The sequence below is a fragment of the Nerophis ophidion genome, linkage group LG06, assembly GCF_033978795.1.
Source record: "Nerophis ophidion isolate RoL-2023_Sa linkage group LG06, RoL_Noph_v1.0, whole genome shotgun sequence".
NCBI lineage: Eukaryota > Metazoa > Chordata > Actinopteri > Syngnathiformes > Syngnathidae > Nerophis > Nerophis ophidion.
Window position 1 is genome coordinate 42,396,783 of NC_084616.1, and position 22,692 is coordinate 42,419,474.

Sequence of the window (22,692 nt, forward strand, 5' to 3'; positions counted from 1 at the left end):
GAAAATTTTAAATTTAGTGTGTAAGCAATTGGAAAAAACTGTATTAATGTACCAATGGTCGTCCGTCGATGCACACTGTTTCAAATGAACAATACTGTGTATAAACACTCATGCTGGTGACAATGGTTGTCAGTCACTGTCAATATGTGATCAAGTGTGTCGTAGAAATTGTTATAAAATCAATTCAAATCAAAGTTCATTTATATAACCCTAAATCACAAGTGTCTCGAAGGGCATAAAAAGTGCAGAAGAACAGCAGGTTATGCAGGTTAATAGTTAAGCAAGTCGTCATTTGCAAGATGACCACAAGAGGTCACCATAGCCTTAAAATTAATTTTGTGATGGTTTCAACACAAATTACACACTTTAAATTGTGTATCCTTTTATTTAAAACGTTTTTTATTCAGCCCTAAACCACAACTGTCTCAAAGGGCATTAGAAAAGTGCATAAGAACAGAAGTTGTTGCAGCATACTTGCCAACCTTGAGACCTCCGATTTTGGGAGGTGAGGATTGGTGGGGGTATGTATATATATATATATATATATATATATATATATATATACCCCGATGAGGTGGCGACCTGTCCAGGGTGTACCCTGCCTTCCGCCCGATTGTAGTTGAGATAGGCGCCAGCGCCCCCCGCGACCCCGAAAGGGAATAAGCGGAAGAAAATGGATGGATGGATGGATGGATATATATATATATATATATATATATATATATATATATATATATATATATATATATATATATATATATATATATATATATATATATATATGAAATACTATACTTTCAGAGAATTCTAGCTATATTTATTTATTTTATTATATATATAAAGAAAAATAAAAGAAATACTTGAATTTCAGACGGCACCTATCCAATACACAGTAATAAAAACACAGTTGTTCAACTAACTGTACTGTGCTTGCTGGTTACTAAAAAAAAAAAAAAAACACTTACCTTTCACTATTTGAGTAACGTCACTTCCGAGTTTCCAGAATATGGCGCCAGTATGTGCTTTGGCCGGCCGTTTCTCGCTGTCAACTCTGTTCGTTTTTGTGTTGTTTGCGTCTATTTTCGTCTCTGTCAGCTCACTGCTTGCGTATGACCGCCAAACACTGTTGGATCTTTGCCCCTCTCCCACTGAAAGGATCAACTTCGACGTTGGTTTTTCGACGTCCCAGTCAGCTTTTTCACCTGGCCGGTATCCTGCCTTCCTTTCCCGCCTCGTGGCTCCTCTCCCCCGCCAGGTTTGGTCTTGTGAACGCAAGATCTTTGACAAACAAAACGTTTATCCTGAAGGATTTCTTCACTTCCCGCAGACTTGACTTCCTCTGTGTGACGGAAACATGGCTGAGAGCCGGCGAGTCCGCCCCTCTTAATGAACTTCTGCCTCCGGAGGGTTCCTACTTTAATTCTCCGCGGTCGTCCGGATGAAAAGGAGGAGGATTAGCAGTCGTTTTTAAAAATGACTTTAAATGCCGTCAGATCCGACTGCAATCCTCCTTTTCAAGCTTCGAACTGTGCATGTTTGAGCTGGAGGGGGCGTGGCCTCCAGCTCCGGCTAAATTTCGGGTGATTTTCGGGAGAAAATTTATTACGGGAGGTTTTCGGGAGAGGCGCTGAATTTTGAGAGTCTCCCGGAAAATCCGGGAGGGTTGGCAAGTATGTGTTGCAGGTTAATCTGAACGCCATAGTTAAACAAGTCGTCATTTTCAATTGACCACGAGAGGTAGCTGTAGCCTTAAACTGAATTTTGTGATGGTTTCAACGCAAATGACACACTTTAAATTGTATATCCTTTTAAATATTTTATTTAAAACGCTTGATATATATACCCCTAAATAATAATTGTCTCAAGGGAAATAGAAAAAAACTGCATAAATTAGAACCGTAGGTGTTGCAAATTAATCCGAACGCCATAGGTCAGCAAGTGGTCATTTGCAAATTTACCACAAAAGGTCGCCGTAGCTTAAATTTATTTTTGTGATGGTTTCAACACAAATGACACACTTTAAAGGCCTACTGAAATGAGATTTTCTTATTTAAACGGGGATACCAGGTCTATTCTATGTGTCATACTTGATCATTTTGAGATATTGTCATATTTTTGCTGAAAGGATTTAGTAGAGAACATTGACGATAAAGTTCGCAACTTTTGGTCGCTAATAAAAAAGCCTTGCCTGTACCGGAAGTCGCAGACGATGACGTCACCCGTGTGATGGCTCCTCACATCCTCACATTGTTTATAATGGGAGCCTCCAACAAAAAATGATATTCGGACCGAGAAAACGACAATTTCCTCATTAATTTGAGCAAAGATGAAAGATTCGTAGCAGAGGATATTGATAGCAAAGGACTAGAAAAAAAAATTAATAAATAAAGTTGAAAAAAAAGGCGATTGCATTGTGAGCGATTCAGATGTTTTTAGACACATTTACTAGGATAATTCTGGAAGATCCCTTAACTGCTTATTCTTTTAATAGTGTTTTAGTGAGATTTTAAAGATTGTAAACGCATACCTCGAGGTCAGATGGCCGGGGTTACCACGCAGTGTCTCAGAGAGAAACCGAGGAGCCAAGCTCAATCTCAGTCTCCGGTAAGATATAGATCACAATTTCCCCATCCAAAAACATGCTGGTTGACGTAGAGAAAACATGTTCGCTTGACCATTTCAACAAACAAAGAAACACTGGCTGGGTCTCAGTGCTGAAGACAGCTGCAATCCACTGCTTTCCACCAACAGCATTGTTCTTTATAGTTTCCATTATTAAATGAACAAATTGCAAAAGATTCAGCAACACAGATGTCCAAAATACTGTGTAATTATGCCATGAACAGAGACGACTTTTAGTCGTGTTTGGTGCAGCGCTAATATTTCCTTACATTCCGTGACATCACGCGTACGCGTCATTTTTCATCAACGTTTTCAACAAGAAACTCGCGGGAAATTTAAAATTGCAAATTAGTAAACTAAAAAGGCCGTATTGGCATGTGTTGCAATGTTAATATTTCATCATTGATGTATAAACTATCAGACTGCGTGGTCGGTAGTAGTGGGTTTCAGGAGGCCTTTAAATGGTGTATCATTTTAAATATTTTATTTAAAACGTTTGATATATAGCCCTGAATCACAACTGTCTCAAGAGGCATTAGAAAAGTGCACAAGAACAGCAGGTGTTGCAGATTAATCCGGCTCAAAATAAACTCTAACTCAACTCAACTCAACGCCATAGTTAAACGCCTACTGAAATGAGATTTTCTTATTAAAACGGGATAGCAGGTCCATTCTATGTGTCATACTTGATCATTTCGCGATATTGCCATATTTTTGCTGAAAGGATTTAGTAGAGAACATCCACGATAAAGTACGCAACTTTAGGTGCCAAAAGAAATGCCCTGCCTCTACCGGAAGTCGCAGACGATGACGTCACCCGTGTGATGGCTCCTCACATATTCACATTGTTTTTAATGGGAGCCTCCAACAAAAAGTGCTATTCGGACCGAGAAAACGACAATTTCCCCATTAATTTGAGCAAGGATGAAAGATTTGTGTTTGAGGATATTGATGGCGACGGACTAGAAAAATAAAAACGCGATTGCATTGGGACGAATTCCGATGTTTTTAAACACATTTACTAGGTTAATTCTGGGAAATCCCTTATATTTCTATTGTGTTGCTAGTGTTTTAGTGAGTTTAATAGTACCTGATAGTCGGAGGGGTGTCTCCACGGGTGTCTTGACGTGCAGTGTCTCAGGGGAGTCGACGGCAGCTATGGACGGCACAAGCTCAGCTTTTCTCCGGTAAGAACTGACTTTTTAACCACGATTTTTTCACCGAAACCTGCTGAATGACATTTGGTAGGGATCCATGCTGGCTTGACCGCGCTCTGATCCATAGTGGAGTTTCACCTCCGGGAATTTTAAACAAGGAATCACCGTGTGTTTGTGTGGCAAAAGGCTAAAGCTTCCCACCTCCATCTTTCTACTGTGACTTCTCCAATATTAATTGAACAAATTGCAAAAGATTCAGCAACACAGATGTCCAAAATACTGTGTAATTATGCTGTTAAAGCAGACCACTTTTAATTGTGTGTGTGTGCAGCGCTCATACTTCCTAAAAACCTGTGACGTCTTGCGTACACGTCATCATTACACGACGTTTCGAAGACGAAAATCCCTGGAAATTTAAAATTGTAATTTAGTAAACTAAAAAGGCCGTATTGGCATGTGTTACAATGTTAATATTTCATCATTGATATATAAACTATCAGACTGCGTGGTGGGTAGTAGTGGGTTTCAATAGGCCTTTAAGCAAATCATCAGTTGCAAGTCGACCACGAGAGGTCGCTGTATCCTTAAATTGAATTTTGTGAGAGTTTCTACACGAAGGACACACTTTGAAATGTGTATCCTTTTTAAGTATTTGATTTAAAATATTCGATTTGCGATTAACGTTTTTTTTTAAAGAGCCGGTATTCTGCAAAAAAGCTGTACAATTTTTATAGAAAATATATATTCTTTTAATGTTTTCCCAATGAATCCAAAACACATTTTTGCGTTGTGTCATTTATTGCCATTACATGTAGGTTGTCAGGAGTGCATTGTTCAAGTGGTTGTTATGAAGCACAAGAAAGATGCTGGGATGATGCAACTGCAGCAGGGATTGTTGGTGGAAGGAAAGAATGTGTTTGGCTCGGCCCTCCCCCTTCCTCCTCCCCCTCTTCCTCCTCCAGTGAGATTGTCGCCTACCATCATCAGCTCTCTCTGGCCACTTTTGACCTTTCTGCCTTTCCGTAGCCAACTGGGGGCAAAGAAAACATATTTACAATCCAACACTGCTGCTGAGCTTAATAGTTAAAAACGGTCCCTTTTTTGTGTTTTGTTTGGGCATGATGTTAAAAGGACAACATGTTAAATGGACGTGTTTTGATTTCTCGCCTCGAGCGGCGATGGTCCGCCAAAGCCTCGCCTCGCCTTGCTCGCACCGTCTGGTCTGAACCGGTTCTGGAGGAGGAGCGCGCGCTGGAGTCTTCACGCACTGTTTCACGCCTAGCCTTCCATTAGACTCCGCCCCTTTTGTGTGTATGTGTGACGTCTCCGCCTCCCATTGGTCTGCGTGACTTTTTTTGTGTTTTGTTAGGACATGATGTTAAAAGGACAACATGTTAAATGGACGTGTTTTGATTTCTCGCCTTGAGCGGCAATGGTCCGCCAGAGCCTGGCCTCGCCTTGCTCGCACCGTTCTGGAGGAAGAGCGCGCGCTGGAGTCTTCACGCACTGTTTCACGCCTTAACGTCGCGCCCTCCATTAGACCCCGCCCCTTTTGTGTGTGTCTGTGACGTCTACGCCTTCTATTGGTCCGCGTAACATCACTCCCGCCCACTTTTTCCGCACACCGTTAGGTCAGCGACACGGTCCCGGCTCTCCTATTGGCTGACAGCTGGCCATCAGCAGGTTTTTTTTATTTTTTTATTTGTGGGGCAGTCCCCGGCTTGTGCACGCGGAGGAGAGTTGTATACATCGCACGACAATAAACCGGCGTGCACTTTTCAGCACCAGCACGGCGTGGATAGCGGAGCCCCCCGCCCCCCCCGCCGCTGCGCCACCTCCCGCCTCACCCTACCGAGCACCGACGGTCGCGCGGTTCTCGGCGCCAAAGAGCCGGTACTTTCTCAGGGATACTTTTGTTCGGGAGCTAGCTTGTTTTTTTGGTCGACAAAGTGCCACGCGACGTGTAGTCCGGCAGTGTGTAGCTTACTAAATGGTGACAAATGAAGGCAAACAAAGGGGATAGAGAAGACTATTCTTCCTGGCTAATTCGCCTCTCCACTGGCGGTTCTCTTCAGTAGTCGCGCCAGCTCTCCATTGTGCGAGCATCCCGGTGCTATTTTCCGCTGCTGCCCAACCCCCGGAGCCTCCCCTCCTCCCGCGCAGCAACTCCGTTGGACTTGTTTTTATATATATATATATATATATATATACATATATATATATATATATATATATATATATATATATATATATATATTATCTGGGAATCACAAGCCTTCTGAAAAAAAAAATGTGCTCCCGTCTTTGGTTCGTGACCGACCGGCGTATCAGCCAGGAGTATCCCCAAGTTCAGATCCTGCGGGCATTGAAGGAGCGCTGCGCGGAGGAGGATGTGGAATTCCGCTCTCTCCTCATGGATCAGATCGTGCTCACCATCAGCGAGGGGCAACTGGGTAAATATACTCTCGTTGTACTTGTGCAAAGTGACGGTTTTAAGAAGGAGTCGAATGTACGGTTTGGTCGGGGTAAACCTCCGGAGTCAGGCGGTGCTCGATGCTACAAGCTAGCCGTTATTGTCTGGGGGGCGGAGCGGGGACAGCGGGGGGCTGGCCCCGGTGCGCCTGCGACCAAGGAGGCGAAGTGTAAGCAAATGTGTGGCCGCCTAACCTACTTTTAATCAATGTTTATTTTTAATATAGCATATATACATATAGCTGAGATAGGCGCCAGCGCCCCCCGTGACCCCGAAAGGGAATAAGCGGTAGAAAATGGATGGATATATACATATATATATATATATATATATGATTTTTTATATTTATATATATATATGTATACATATAATATATGCATATATATATTTTTTATATAGCCCTAATCTAAATAGCCCTTTCCATGCGCCTACTCACCGAAAATTTGCAGGCTTCTCCCCTGCTAATACCTTTAATAAAATCATAAAAAAATCAGAATGGAAAATGCGTGCGATGTGGTTATGTTACTGAGCAGGGGTGTCAAACTCATTTTAGATCAGGGGCCACATGGAGAAAAATCTACTCCCAAGTGGTTCCGGACTGGGAATATCCCTGCACGATAACTTAAAAATAAAGACACCTTCGGATTGTTTTCTGTGTTTAAAAATAGAAGAAGCACATTCTGAAAATGTAAAAATCATAATGTTGTTTTTTTACACTTACATGTTGCGGGTAATAGCACCCCGCTACCATCAAACCCCCCATACCCCAACCCCACCCACTTCAACAGACGCAATGAGGGGTGGGGGTGTATAATGTAGCCCGGAATAGTTTGGGATGCATGGGATTCTGGGTATTTGTTCTGTTGTGTTTATGTTGTGTTACAGTACGGATGTTCTCCCAAAATGTGTTTGTCATTCTGGTTTGGTGTGGGTTCACAGTGTGGCGCATATTAGTAAGAGTGTTAAAGTTGTTTATATCACAAACCTCAGTGTAACCTGTATGGCTGTTGAACAAGTATGCCTTGCAGTCGCTTGCACGTTGAGTGAGCAGCCGCACATTAGATGTGGCGGGCTGGCAATCAGATAGCATAGTATTAAAGCGGAAGCGACGACGGGGTCAAGAGGACGTTTAAGGCATTGCCATCACGGCACGCCCTCAATATTGTTGTCCGGGTGAATAACTGAGAATGTTATTCTGGGGAGATTTCTGGGAGAGGCACTGAAATACGGAAAAAGGGAGGGGTCGGCAGAGATCTACAGAGATACAAAGAATTGCCATTGCAACATCCAGTAGACACACGTAGAAAAGCTGTTTCTTTCATTAAAAATTTTCAGGTTAACTTAATACTTAGCAAACTCATCCCGCGGGCCGGATAAAACCTGTTTGCGGGCCTGATCCGGCCCGCGGGCCGTACGTTTGACACCCCTGTTATTGATTATTCAGTCTATGACAGTGGTTCTCAACCTTTTTTCAGTGATGTACCCCCTGTGAACATTTTTTTAATTCAAGTACCCCCTAATAAGAGGAAAGCATTTTTGGTTGAAAAAAAGAGATAAGGAAGTCAAATACAGCACTATGTCATCAGTTTCTGATTCATTAAATTGTATAACAGTGCAAAATATTGCTCATTTGTAGTAGTCTTTCGTGAACTATTTGGAAAAAAAGATATAAAAATAACTAAAAACTTGTTGAAAAATAAACAAGTGATTCAATTATAAATAAAGATTTCTACACATAGAAGTAATCATCAAATTAAAGTGCCCTCTTTGGGGATTGTAATAGAGATCCATCTGGATCCATGAACTTAATTCTAAACATTTCTTCACAAAAAAAATAAATCTTTAACATCAATATTTATGGAACATGTCCACAAAAAAATCTAGTTGTCATCACTGAATATTGCCTTGTTGCATTTCTTTTCACAGTTTATGAACTTACAGTCATATTTTGTTGAAGTATTATTCAATAAATATATTTATGAAGGATTTTGGAATTGTTGCTATTTTTAGAATATTTTGAAAAAATCTCATGTACCCCTTGGCATACCTTCAAGTACACCCAGGGGTATGCGTACCCCCATTTGAGAACCACTGGTCTATGGGAAGTAAGCTTGTTTCCCCTCCAATCCAGCTGTCTAAAAGAACCTGTATGTATAAAAATACAACCATAAATGTATATAATGCAAAAGGTAATGTACAGTATGTATGCATGATGGTCCAGTTTTGCCTGAAATTTGTTATCCATAATGAGGATGTCGTTGGGGCTTGTGCAGCCCTTTGAGACACTCGTGTTTTAGGGCTATATAAGTAAACATTGATTGATTGATTGATTGAGTGATCGATTGATTGATATAATCCCCCCCCCAGTTCTCAATTCAGTGATTAATACATTGAGTTTCACTGTTACTTTGTTTGAGGATTAAAATACAAATGCTGGGTGGGTTCTCTCCGGGTACTCCGGCTTCCTCCCACCGCCCAAAACATGCACCTGGGGATAGGTTGATTGGCAACACTAAATTGGCCCTAGTGTTTGAATATTGTCTGTCTATCTATGTTGGCCTTGCGATGAGCCGGCAACTTGTCCAGGGTGTACCCCGCCTTCCGCCCGAATGCAGCTGGTATAGGCTCCAGCACCCCCGCAACCCCGAACGGGACAAGCGGTAGAAAAAGGATGGATGTTGTATCATGGTGACATTACCACAGGTAACAATAATTGTTACTGTATCAATAGTTTGCATAAACAATGTAGGAATAATGAACAATACCAACAATGGTAATAGACAAAATATCAACAATGGTAATAGACAACAAAGCAATAACGGTAAGGAAATAATTCAGCGCATGTTAGCACTTTAATACAGAGTACAACAGCAGGTTAAATTAAAGACCCTCATCTCTATATTTGAACCAGACCCGATGCTTGTATAGTAGTTTAAATCAATCGATTGTTTGACATTGCTTGTGCTCTAAGTCCAGTTTGTTCCCTAAGTTTTACTCCGCATACGGACACACAAAAACATTTACGCGTGGTTTGAGCTCTTGGCAAAGAGAAATATCCGAACACAAATGGTGTTTATATTTTTATGTTTTTATATGGTACACAAAAACCATATGAAACGCATCAAATATTTGATAAACACAAGCAGCCCATTGATTTCGCTCATACTCCTATCAAGTAAAAGATGGCAAACAAGAGCATGGTTTGTCAAATAGGAAACAATTGCTGTGTTGTGATATTGCAGCAAAGAAGACCATTTCACTTTGTGTTTTTTGACTGTTATGAAAGCACATTTTCAGAATGCTGACTTGTGCTCCATCATGTGATGGTGACAGTAGGTGCCTAAGCAACACACACAGATGGAATTCATCAGGGCGGTGTAAAGTGGACTAGTGTCACTGGATGAGAGATGTGTGTGTGTCTCAATTAGCACATTAAATGGGCTGTTTGCAACCAGCTCACAGTTACATTTTTCAAAACAAAGTATGTTGAAAAGACATGTTACCAGCAAAGGGTAAATATTTCTTGGAAATGTCTGTTTTTCGCAATTACTGATTACATTGGCTATCTCGTCAACACGTACACAAAATCAGGCCCAAATAAACAACTAACAATTCTCAGTCTTGTTGTTATTGTAGGCTATATAGTCAATGATATCTAATGTTAGCTTACAACACACAAAGCTACTACCTGTGCACGTCTTACGTACGAGCATAGTTACATTATTAAGTGCTGGAAGACCAGTCAGGATAGAGGGAAAGATGAATGCAGCAATGCACATCCTGGACAAAAAACGGCTCCAAAGCTCTTTTGAACTCAGACTGGGGCGACTGTTTTTTAGATAATTTTTTTGTTCTTAATGCAGACATGGTAAAAGTGCATTTTGGATTTTGATGATACGCATTAATCAGAAAAAAAATTAAGATGGTGGCAAGCAGAAAAATTATTTGTTCAAACAATTTTACCAAAAATATGCATTGAGGCTATAAAGTGTGTTTTATCTGATCACTCGATTGATGAAACAAACTAATCATTACATTTCTCAATTACTAAAATAATTGATAGTTACAGCCCTAACTTGCACAGTTATGGCCAGCAAGGCACGGTATTGTATTAACTGTTCACACTTTTCATTCAGCGCTATCATGTGCTACTGATTATATTAAAGAACATACACTTTCTGCTCTGACGGGATTCAACACATATAAGCACAGTACAATGTTACTTTTGTTCATGCATCTAAAGATCCAAAGAAAAAGTGGTTTGACTTCCAAGTTCCCCCCCATATTGTAATCCCTTATTAAAATCACTTCCTTCTGGTCTACATAATATGTAATTGTAGTTCTTTGTTTAGATTACATTTTTACAGACCATCTCCAAGACGCCTTCTGAATGTCCTTACATAATGTGCCGTTTTGTCGGCAGTCTTATTTACGTGCCATGTTGTGGTTTTTAGTGCTTCCATACTGAGTCAACTGACAGATGTAAAATAGAACTATATGCTACTTTTGATGAAAAATGGCAGTAGCATGGAATGCATGGAAATGTATGAGACAGTCTACCCCACAACAAGAGGATAGAGAAAAAGAAGCAACTTACTGACTACAACTGAATAAAAATGGGGGACTCGCGCAAAGCTCTTTGGGTAAACTGCTACCATATGTAGAGATATTCACTGAAGTTTCAAATTCCAAATGGTTCGTTTGAAACAAGTCTGGTCAAAGGCAAGATTGTTTTACAAATATCTCTGCCATGCCGCCATTATTTGATTTCAAATGTTCGACAAATCAGACCAAGAGTTCTGGTTAGGGTTAAAACAATGTTTTCTAAAGAATGTTTGAATTTCTTATAGCACTACATAGAGGTAGACCACAAACATTAAGTCCTGAAGACAAACTCATGCAATGACATGACCTCTTTTGCAGAGCTAATTGTGTTAATTGTTTTGCTTCCGTCGGTTAATGTTATCCCCAGCCAGGTGGAGCACCGTCTATACCTGTTTGCACACAACTGGAGCAAGACAGTTAGCGTTAGCTGTAATCCATCCAAGCGCATATAGCAAATCAATCAATCAATCAATGTTTACTTATATAGCCCTAAATCACTAGTGTCTCAAAGGGCTGCACAAACCACTACGACATCCTCGGTAGGCCCACATAAGGGCAAGGAAAACTCACACCCAGTGGGACACCGGTGACGATAATGACCCAATGTCTCCTGAGCTCTGACTGCACAGATTAAACGCCAGTGGATGGATTACTCATACTTGTAGGACGCTTACTTTATCACTGGAGGTCTTCAGGTTCACAGTGGCCCTTGTCTGTGCACATTCCATTACACGTAGATTTTCCAACCAGGTAATATATTACCCTTACACCTAGAGTATATAGACACGTACAGTAGATGCAGCAAAGTTCCAGGAATCCAATTAGGACATAGGATGTAGAAATTAGTGTTTACATGCTAAACTAAACTACAAACAGGATTACTGATTGGCAGGGTTCGGTCATGGTCCAGTTGAGCACAGCATCAACTTACAAGGACATTAATTGGTGTGGTTTGTCTACAGGAGCTTCCATAAAAGTACGCGTTTACACACATTTAGGTTCTCGCGCACAGACAAACCCAGCATTCAACAAGGTGAGAGGCATTTCACGTCTCATGATTTGTTTGGAGGGGCATTCTAAGAGCGGTTTCACAACGAAGTGATGATAAATGCATCACCCTTATGACGATCTGAAACTAATAACACTAACACAACTTAGCTGTTACATTAGATTTAACAACAATCCAATATGGAGTTTAAGTCCAGTTCTCTTGGGAAATGTCCTTGCTTTTAAATTGAATTATTACTTAATCGTTTAAAATTATTTTTAAACCGTTGTGGTATGACTGTTGTTGTTCTGTTGTATTGTCTTCTAGTTATTATTGTAACTTTGTTTGTGCCGCCCTCTTTGTCAGGTGACTCTTAAAAAAGAGATTTTAATCTCAGTGAGTTGTTACCTGGTTTAAATAAAGGAAATTGAATTGACTTTTGATAAAGATTGGAGTTTTTGTTTGTGTGCAAAATGAGGCTTCTTAATCTTCACAAATATGGTTGTTCTTGTTTATGAGCAGGATTGGAGGTTGGAAATACATTTTTTTTTTTTTTTACATTAGTGTTAGCTTCTTTTTACACATGTAATGGAGAAAGAATGAGACAAGTGAGGCCTATCTGTGACTTTTATTACATGCTCATTTTTACAAACCCTGTTTCCATATGAGTTGGGAAATTGTGTTAGATGTAAATATAAACGGAATGCAAATCATTTTCAACCCATATTCAATCGAATGCACTACAAAGACAAGATATTTAATGTTCAAATTCATAAACTTAATTTTTTTCGCAAATAATAATTAACTTAGAATTTCACTACTGCAACACATGCCAAAGTACTTGGGAAAGGGCATGTTCATCTCTGTGTTAAATCACCTTTTCTTTTAACAACACTCAATAAACGTTTGGGAACTGAGGAAACTAATTGTTGAAGCTTTGAAAGTGGAATTCTTTCCCATTTTTGTTTTATGTAGAGCTTCAATCGTTCAACAGTCCGGGGTCTCCGCTGTCGTATTTTACGCTTTATAATGTGCCACACATTTTTGATGGAAGATAGGTCTGGACTGCAGGCGGGCCAGGAAAGTACCCGCACTCTTTTTTTACGAAGCCACGCTGTTATAACACGTGCTGAATGTGGCTTGGCCTTGTCTTGCTGAAATAAGCAGGGACGTCCATGAAAAATACAGCGCTTAGATGGCAGCATATGTTGTTCCAAAACCTGTATGTACCTTTCAGCATTAATAGTGCTTTCACAGATGTGTAAGTTACCCATGCCTTGGGCACTAATGCACCCCCATACCATCACAGATGCTGGCTTTTGAACTTTGCGTCGATAACAGTCAAGATGGTTCGCTTCCCCTTTGGTCCGGATGACACAATGTCAAATATTTCCAAAAACAATTTGAAATGTGGATTCGTCAGACCACAGAAAACTTTTCCACTTTACATCAGTCTATCTTAGATGATCTCGGGGCCAGAGAAGCCGGCGACGTTTCTGGATGTTGTTGATAAATGGCTTTCGCTTTCCATAGTAGAGCTTTAACTTGCACTTACAGATGTAGCTACAAACTGTATTTAGTGACAGTGGTTTTCTGAAGTGTTCCTGAGCCCATGTGGTGATGTCCTATAGAGATTGATGTCGGTTTTTGATACAGTGCCGTCTGAGGGATCAAAGGTCACAGTCATTCAATGTTGGTTTCCGGCTATGCTGCTTACGTGGAGTGATTTCTCCAGATTCTCTGAACCTTTTGATAATATTATGGACCGTAGATGTTGAAATCCCTACATTTCTTGCAATTGCACTTTGAGAAACTTTGTTCTTAAATTGTTTGACTATTTGCTCACGCAGCTGAAAGACTGAGCATTTTTTGGAAAGCTGTTTTTATACCCAATGATGGCACCCACCTGTTCCCAATTAGCAAGCACACCTGTAGGATGTTCCAAATAAGTGTTTGATGAGCATTCCTCAACTTCATCAGTATTTATTGCAACCTTTACCAACTTCTATGTCACGTGTTGCTGGCATCACATTCTAAAGTAATGATTATTTACAAAAAAAATGTTTATCAAGTTGAACATGAAATATGTTGTCTTTGTAGTATATTTAACTGAATATGGGTTGAAAATTATTTGCACATTATTTTATTCTGTTTATATTTACATCTAACACAATTTCCCAACTCATATGGAAACAGGGTTTGTAGTATAAGGGCTAGTAGCCTGTTTTATTGTTTGAGTGTAATATAGTGGTTGAGTTACTTTTACACATGTAATCCGTCCATCCATTTCCTACTACTTATTCCCTTCAGGGTTGAGGGGGGGCACTGGAGCAGGTAATAAATTGGACATTGACTAGCATCCTGATCAATTTAATGTTTAAAATTTCCATTGTACTGTGTCTTGTTTGTACATCCTCATGTAGAAAATACACATTATTGATGCTGTAAAAATGGTGCACTGCCACTTGCTTTCAACCTCCCTCCTCTGCATTCCATACATGAAGTAGCACAGAGGGGCATGACACGCCACACAACATTGAAACAAGTCTTGTAGCTCTTTGAGTTATACAGTTGAAAGCACGGCTATCAGCATCACAGAGACGACCGTGCATCATGCGCACTGAAGCGGCAAATGTGTGACATCAAAGAATGTGATACTTGCAATACAAGAGTTGAGAAACTTTAGTCATCTCATAATACGATTCCGATTCTTTGGGTGACGATTCGATTGAAAATGGATTTTCGATTAAACACAATTGTTGTAATGTATAAAAGCTCCTCTTCTTTCCCTCAGGAAAATACAATTTCCAGCAGCAGTGTACAGAATTGAGATATAATTTAAAAAGTAAACAATGGAGGTATGCAAGAAAATAAAATGGAAAATATAACAATAAGAATAAAAATAGAAAATAATATTTAAAAATATAAATGTAAAAATAAGAATACAACAAGGAAAACTAGGCAGTAGTGACCATGTTATGAAAATAAATAAATCAATTTAAAAAATGTCTTCACGGTGGCAGAGGGGTTAGTGCGTCTTCCTCACAAAACGAAGGTCCTGAGTAGTCCTGGGTTCAATCCCGGGCTCGGGATCTTTCTGTGTGAACTTTGCATGTTCTCCCCGTGAATGCGTGGGTTCACTCCGGATACTCCGGCTTCCTCCCTCCTCCAAAGACATGCACCTGGGGATTGCTTGATTGCCAACACTAAATTGGCCCTAGTATGTGAATGTGAGAGTGAATGTTGTCTGTCTATCTGTGTTGGCCCTGCGATGAGGTGGCGACTTGTCCAGGGTGTACGCCGCCATCCGCCCGATTGTAGCTGAGATAGGCACCAGCGCCCCCCGCGAGCCCAAAGGGAATAAGTGGTACAGAATAGATGGATGGATTTAAAAAAATGTAGGAAAACAGTGATACTGTCGATTACATGAAAGATGTGATTGCACTGTTATTGCTGTTTATTGCGCTGTTTTTTGTTGCAGTTTATCAACGTTTATCTACTAAAAGAAAATAGAGCTACTCAAACTCACGGCCAGCTTTACAATAGATAGGACTTAGGATAGAAATTAACAAAGCAATTGAGTAAAAATAGGCCTGGGTTGATAACAAATTTTGCCCGATGATATATTGATCCGCACAAATATTGTAGATAAGCAATATTATTGCCACAATTTTTTGGGAGACCAAATTAACCACTGATGAAATAATAATCCAGAGTAATATACTAATAATGAGAGCATATCATATCAAATGCAATAAACTTGTATTTCTGGTGTATTTTAACATTGTAATTGGAATGTAAACTTTTAAATTATCCAAGGTAAATAAAAAAAGCAAATGATAAGAATAAAATATACTCTTCTAGCAAATTTTTGCACTTGAAAAAAAATTACAACCAAAAGCAATACAATAATTCCTGTCTCTGTTAAAGAGGAGGTAGGGGACCCTCAAACATACACAAACAAAATGTTTCATAAAATGGTAATACATATATATTAGGGGTGTAACCGTACACAAAAATTTCGGTTCGGTACGTACCTCGGTTTAGAGGTCACGGTTCGGTTCATTTTCGGTACAGTAAGAAAACAACAAAATATAATTTTTTTGGTCATTTATTTACCAAATTTGTAAACAATGGCTTGATCCTTTTAACATTGGGAACATTATAATAATTCTGCCCACGTTAATCCACATTAAACTGCCTCAAGTTGTTGCTTGGATGAAATAAAATGACATAACTTTTCTTCTACATATAAAAAGTGCAACATTAAACAGTCTAAAGTCAACTCATCATGCTTAATTTATTACAGCATTGGGGAAGCCTGTAGTTGATTTTTATTATGTAAATGTTATATTTTTATTAACATGTGATAGTAGGGACCCTGCCATTCAAAACCAGGCTGCTACATTACTAATGATTAATGTAACTATAGCTGAAAAAGTAGTACAATAGCAATAGGAGAGACTATTCAACCTTGAACACCATGGAGTTCATGTAGGCTTTATGATGGACTTACATTATTATATACACTATCAGAGACAGAAACTACTCATTTAATATAATGTCCTTTTTTGATGCTTCAACACACCTCAATCAACACTGTCCGTGACACATACACACACACACACACACACACGCAAACTACGCAAAATGAGCTAACGTTACGCTAAAAGCTAACTAGCCTTCACCTAAAGCCAGGACTGCGAGTGAGCTGAGCTGAAGTTTGTTTCTAGAAGATCAACGGGCTCATAGTGATGTTTAGAAAGTAGTTGACTTAGGAGTGTTTAATATAATTTGGGGAGAGTCCGTTGCTCCCGTGCTAAAGACCTATCTGCTTGACGCTGAAACGCTGACGACATTCGCTCTGAATACGCACTGCTGATTGGCTTGTTACCGCTATGGTTGTAACCAATTAGATGGTTGTGTGAGAGGGACAATGCAGGGTGCTGTGTACAGACAAAGATGGAGGCAGAATGGAGCGGAGCAGCTTGTTAAGACTTTAGAATACTTTATATGTTCGTGTGGAACTCGTTCGGTACTCCTCCGCACCAAACCGCTCGTTCGGTACTCCTCCGCACCAACCCGGAACCCCCATACCGAAACGGTTAAATACAAATACACGTACAATTACACCCGTAATATATATATATTATATTAGATAAATTATGACCAAAATTATCACTGTTATTATTATTATTACCACGGTATTTTTGAATGTGCTCAAAGAGTATTTGTATGCACACTAAAATATTTTGTACATTCTTGGCAGAGGAAACATCCCACATTGTTCTGGATTCATAAGAGTCATATTATTTCAAACATTTTAGAATTATTTTTTTTGATGAATGCAAATTTGTTGATGAGTTTGTTTCACTTCCGGTTTATGTGATGTCATGCGAGTTCACTCCCTGTTGAACGACATCTGTCTGTTTCAACTCAAAACTGTCATTGATCACTTTGGGCAAATACACCACAGCCTTTATGTTCAATGTGAATACTGTATTTTAGTTGTGTAGACAGTTATGTGTTTATACAAGTTTAGATTTGGTTGTGACATTTCTTAATTAGAAAAGGAGTTAATGTTGCTTGTTGTCATTTAAGCATTTAATATAGCTAACATACTAATGCTAATCCTTTTATCAAAGTTTATCAAAGTGCAGTTATCAATCGCGGTTTTCCGATCATTTTAATTTAATTTGGTAAAAAACAGTAGAAAATGGATGGATGGAATACTAACTTTTAGACTTAGACCTCCATTTTATTGTGATTCAAATTTTACTTTAAGGTACAGATAAGAACAACATTTTGTTGCATTAGCTTTTTGTAGTGCAGGATAAAAGAGCAATAAGGTGCAGATATAAATAAATAGATTACAAGTTTATTAAAAAAAATGGATGGATGAGATACTAACTTTTGGGGTTTTTACAGTGGTTATCATGGCAATTACTGACACTGGAAAAGTTATCGACTAAATTTTCCTAGAGTTCAGTTTATTGACTTATCGAATATCGACCCGGGCCTAAGCACAAATACAATACTTATTCAAATATAATACTATAAAAAAGAAAACTAAACAATTATAAAAGTAACAATAATGATTTTAATCCAAAAATAGATTCTTAAAAAATATATAAGAATTTGCACGGTGGAACAGGGGTTTAGTGCGTGTGCCTCACAGTACATAGGTCATGGGTTCAATCCTTGGGCTCGGGGTCTTTCTGTGATGAGATTGCATGGTCTCCCCGTGACTGCGGGGTTTGCCATCAGGTATTCCGGCTTCCTCCCACCTCCAAAGATATGCACCTGGGGATAGATTGATTGGCAACACTAAATTGGCCCTAGTGCAGGGGTAGGGAACCTATGGCTTTAGAGCCAGATGTGGCTCTTTTGATGACTGCATCTGGCTCTCGGATAAAACTGAGCTGACATTGCTTAACACGATAAGTAATTAATAATTCCACTTGTCATTACAGTGTTAAAAATAATGTTCAAAATATAAAACATTCTCATGCATTTTTAATCCATCCATCCGTTTTCTACCACACCTGTTCAAGAAGTTGTGTTAATGGTAAGAAGTTATTTATTTATTATTGGTTAGTGTGGGGCTTGCCCACCTGGGGGTTCTTCAGACCACCAAGCACTGACATGAGAGCCTGTTTCAGGGTTACAATATTGTTTTATTTTTCAATAAGTCTCTCAGTTGCTTTCCAGCAATTGTATTTTTCTCTTTCGTTCTCGCTCGCGCTCTGGCTCCAGCTCCAACTCCGTCTCTCCTCCTGGCTGCTGCTAATAACAGAGCGACAGGTGATTAGATAACAAGGCCCAGGTGGGCAATCTACGCACCTGTCGCTGATTTCGAGGCCGGTCCTGGCAACCCCCAGTTTGCTGCAGGCCCGCAGGCCATGCCCCTCCACAGTTATCTTCAGAATAACAATATTATTATGAAGAATAAGAGACCTATTATACTCTAGAAATGTTGGTCTTACTTAAAAATGCACGTGTTTAGTTGTGTTCAGTGTTAAAAAAAATATTATATGGCTCTTACGGAAATACATTTTAAAATATTTGGCTTTTTGGCTCTCTCAGCCAAAAAGGTTCCTGATCCCTGTCCTAGTGTGTGGGTTTGAATGTTGTCTGTCTATCTGTGTATGGCCCTGTGATGAGGTGGCGACTTGTCCAGGGTGTACCCCGCCTTCCGCCCCAGTGCAGCTGAGTTAAGCTCCAGCACCCCTCGGTACCCCGAGATGTATAAGCAATAGAAAATGGATGAATAGATGGATGAATTTGCCAAAAAATATATATAAAGTACAGGCCAAAAGTTTGGACACACCTTCTCATTCAATGTGTTTTCTTTATGTTCATGACTATTTACATTGTAGATTGTCACTGAAGGAATCAAAACTATGAATGAAAACCTGTGGAGTTATGTACTTACCAAAAAAAGGTGAAATAACTGAAAACATGTTTTATATTCTATTTTTTTCAAAATAGCCACCCTTTGCTCTGATTACAGCTTTGCACACTCTTGGCATTCTCTCAATGAGCTTCAAGCACACCTGTGAAGTGAAAACTATTTCAGGTGATTACCTCTTGAAGCTCATGGAGAGAATGGCAAGAGTGTGCAAAAAAGTAATCACAGCAAAGTGTAGCTATTTTGAAGAAACTAGAATATACAACATCCATCCATCCATTTCCTACCGCTTATTCCCTTTGGGGTCGCGGGGGGCGCTGGTGCCTATCTCAGCTATAATTGGGCGGAAGGCGGCGTACACCCTGGACAAGTCGCTACTTCATCGCAGGGCCAACACAGATTCAAACGTAAACAGACAACATTCACACACTAGGGCCAATTTAGTGTTGCCAATCAACCTATCCGCAGGTGCATGTCTTTGGAGGTGAGAGAAAGCTGGAGTACCCGGAGGGAACCCACGCAGTCACGGGGAGAACATGCAAAGTCCACACAGAAAGATCCCGAGCCCGGGATTGAACCCTTACTACTCAGGACCTTCGTATTGTGAGGCAGACGCTCTAACCCCTCTTCCACCGTGAAGACCAATATACAACATGTTTTCAGTTATTTCACTTTTTTTTTGTTAAGTACACCGGCGCGACCCCAAAAGGGGCAAGTGGTAGGTAGAAAATGGATGGATGGATGGATAACTCCACATGTCTTTATTCATAGTTTTGAGGCATTCAGTGACAATCTACAATGGAAATAGTCATTAAAATAAAAAAATGCATTGAATGAGAAGGTGTGTCCAAACTTTTGGCCTGTACTGTGTGTATATATATATATATATATATATATATATATATATATATATATATATATATATATATATATATTTTTTTTTAAGATTCTCAAAGTATGAATCCATTTAGGATCGTGTTAAAAAATGCGCTTTGGATGTGTATCGACTTACAACATACGCTGTAAAGTTTGTATTTGGAGCTACATGCTTCTATGTGGGCCTTAGAAACCACCAGTGAACGTTCGTTGGTATCTTATTGTAATGGAATCCATATAATGTGTGTCATGTTGCAAATGGAACAACAATGCTTTAGTCCTAACACCCCCCATCCTCCACCTTCCATCTCTAAAAGGAGGTGGTTGTTTTTTTATTGTTGAAATTAAATATAAACAGAAGCAACCTGCAATAACAGAGCAAAAAAACGTTGTGGAACAAACATATCTGAAATGTTAATATTAATAACTAACTCAATAGGCTACGAGCCAGGCTACAACATAATGACTAATGATAACACAAAGCTTTGTCTTAAAAATAACTTTTTTAGCCTTTTTAAATCTAAATTTTTAAAAATAAAAATGTCACAGTGCCCTTCCCTCCATCCTTTGATGTTCCGGTACACAGGGGGGAGGAGCTATCTTGTTTTGGTTCATGGCCGAGACCAGTGTTCCTGGTGACCGCTGCTTGTCTGGTTTCTACACAGTTGCTTTGTAATTGGAGACACACGGAGCAAAAACATAGTTGTGTGTCTCAGAAACCGAGATACAACTCTCTGACACTTCCCACTGTAGCATCACTTGCATTGCTTTGTGTGTGCTAGTACAATCGGAGCACTGTGTGAGTGTTGAATGGGTTTGGTGTGACCATGAAGCCCTTTGCTTGTGTACAGAGATTTTGAGGAGTGAGGGGGGACTAGGGGGTAGTATTTTTATGGCTTACAATTTTCCCCTCCTCCGCGTGAAGACCAAAAGACATCCTGCCTGCTGCTTTCTTGTTTTGCACCTCGTTTGTTCACGCAATGGTCTTAGGAATTCAAAAGTTGAAGTGAAAAATTTAGTGATGTGGTAGTCAATCTCCAATTTTTTTCCAATTTAAAAAACAATGTTTTTCTAACAAATAATAGAAATAAACTAATCCATTTCTGGATCAAAGTGTCATCACAAGACAATTATTCACATTAGTATTTTTAGAATCAGAATCAAATTTATTGGCCAAGTATGCTTAGCACACAAGGAATTTGACTTGGTGGACTGTGCTTTATTGGTTCAATGCAAGTAACAAAAAAATGCATTGTGAATGTGTAGTTAACAATAAAATAACAGGTTCTCTGCAGAGGCCCACAAGTAATTGCATGAATATGAATTTACTGCTCTTTCACATTGGAAAACCAAATGCTTACCCTAACTGAAACACCAGAAGCCTTTATAAAGGGGAACTGCACTTTTTGGGGATTTTTTACCTTACGTTCACAATCATTATGAAAGACATGACAACGGATGCATCTTTTTCAAACTGCATTCTAACCCATAAATAAAAGTCCGCTTGCAGCAAAGCCAATGGGAGGTCCTTTATTCTGCCCATAAAACCCAATTAAAGACCATCCAAAAAACGCCTAAAATACTTCCATTTACATTTTGTGACTTGAATATTAACCAAGTATTAGTGATATTGTTATTATAAGCACCAACGCAAATAAACTACTTGTAGCTGCACAAGCTTAGGTGCCAATGTTGACATGAACTACTGATGAGCTGCTTCCTTGTTTCCTTGTTCGTTAAAACTTTATTGTAGATCATAGATCATGCCTCTCACCTGGAAAGTAGAAGGATAAGGAAGTATTCCGACAAGTTGGTACACTTTGACAGCCACTTTAGACGCGGAAAGGTTTCAATGACACAAAAAGAGGCTAGGTCCAACCCCCCACATCCCTCCCCCCTCTTTTCGAGTCATTCTTTATCTAAATGGGAATGTATGAACATCCTCGCAGTGGGCATCCTAATGACAGCTGAACTTGCACAGTGGTTAGGGTTAGGGTTAGGGTTATTATGTGTGTTGGCTCTCATAAAGTCTGCAGTGAGTAGTTAGCAGCGATGTTGTAAAAAAATAGTTTTAAAAAGTGAACGTCGTCATGTGTTTTAAAATTAATGTGCCACATATGCTTAAAATGAGCAAAAGGTTCCCGTTTAACTTCTAACATCACAACATTTATTTTTCTAATCATCCATTGAATTCCAATGTCTTTGGGCATCAATATGATGGGAAATAGGGTTTTATGTTCTGATTCTTCTGCTAAATTTTTAAATGTTGATTTTTATTTTCGATGCTCAGTCTGCCGACCAGAAAAATTAGTTGCCACAAAGGTGGTCAAACTGATAACTGGCCATCTCCATACACCATGTGGAGCCGCTTCTCAAATTCAGTATCCTCCAAAGAAACTACATTTCTTACATGTATTATGATCACTGGAGGAGTGTTTGCCGTAACATAGAAAAAATCAAAACGTTTAAAAGTGAGATTGAAGTTTCTGCATTTATTAAAACTAAAAGTAACTAATACAGTTTTAAGACCTTTCATTGACGTATTTAGGACTTTTTATGT

At 39.4% G+C, this 22,692-nt stretch overlaps 1 protein-coding gene across 2 annotated transcripts in view; it reads left to right on the plus strand.

Moving 5' to 3' along the window:
- The first annotated feature begins 5,406 nt into the window (after positions 1–5,406).
- Positions 5,407–22,692, plus strand: part of rimkla (ribosomal modification protein rimK-like family member A) — a 79,465-nt gene continuing 62,179 nt past the window's right edge. Inside the window, exon 1 of one of the 2 annotated variants that reach the window (XM_061903807.1) lies at positions 5,407–6,232. In XM_061903807.1, coding sequence (XP_061759791.1) covers positions 6,070–6,232 — 163 coding nt within the window. In that variant the 5' untranslated portion in view covers positions 5,407–6,069. The remainder of the gene's footprint in view (positions 6,233–22,692) is intronic. The other variant, XM_061903809.1, reaches the window with a different exon arrangement.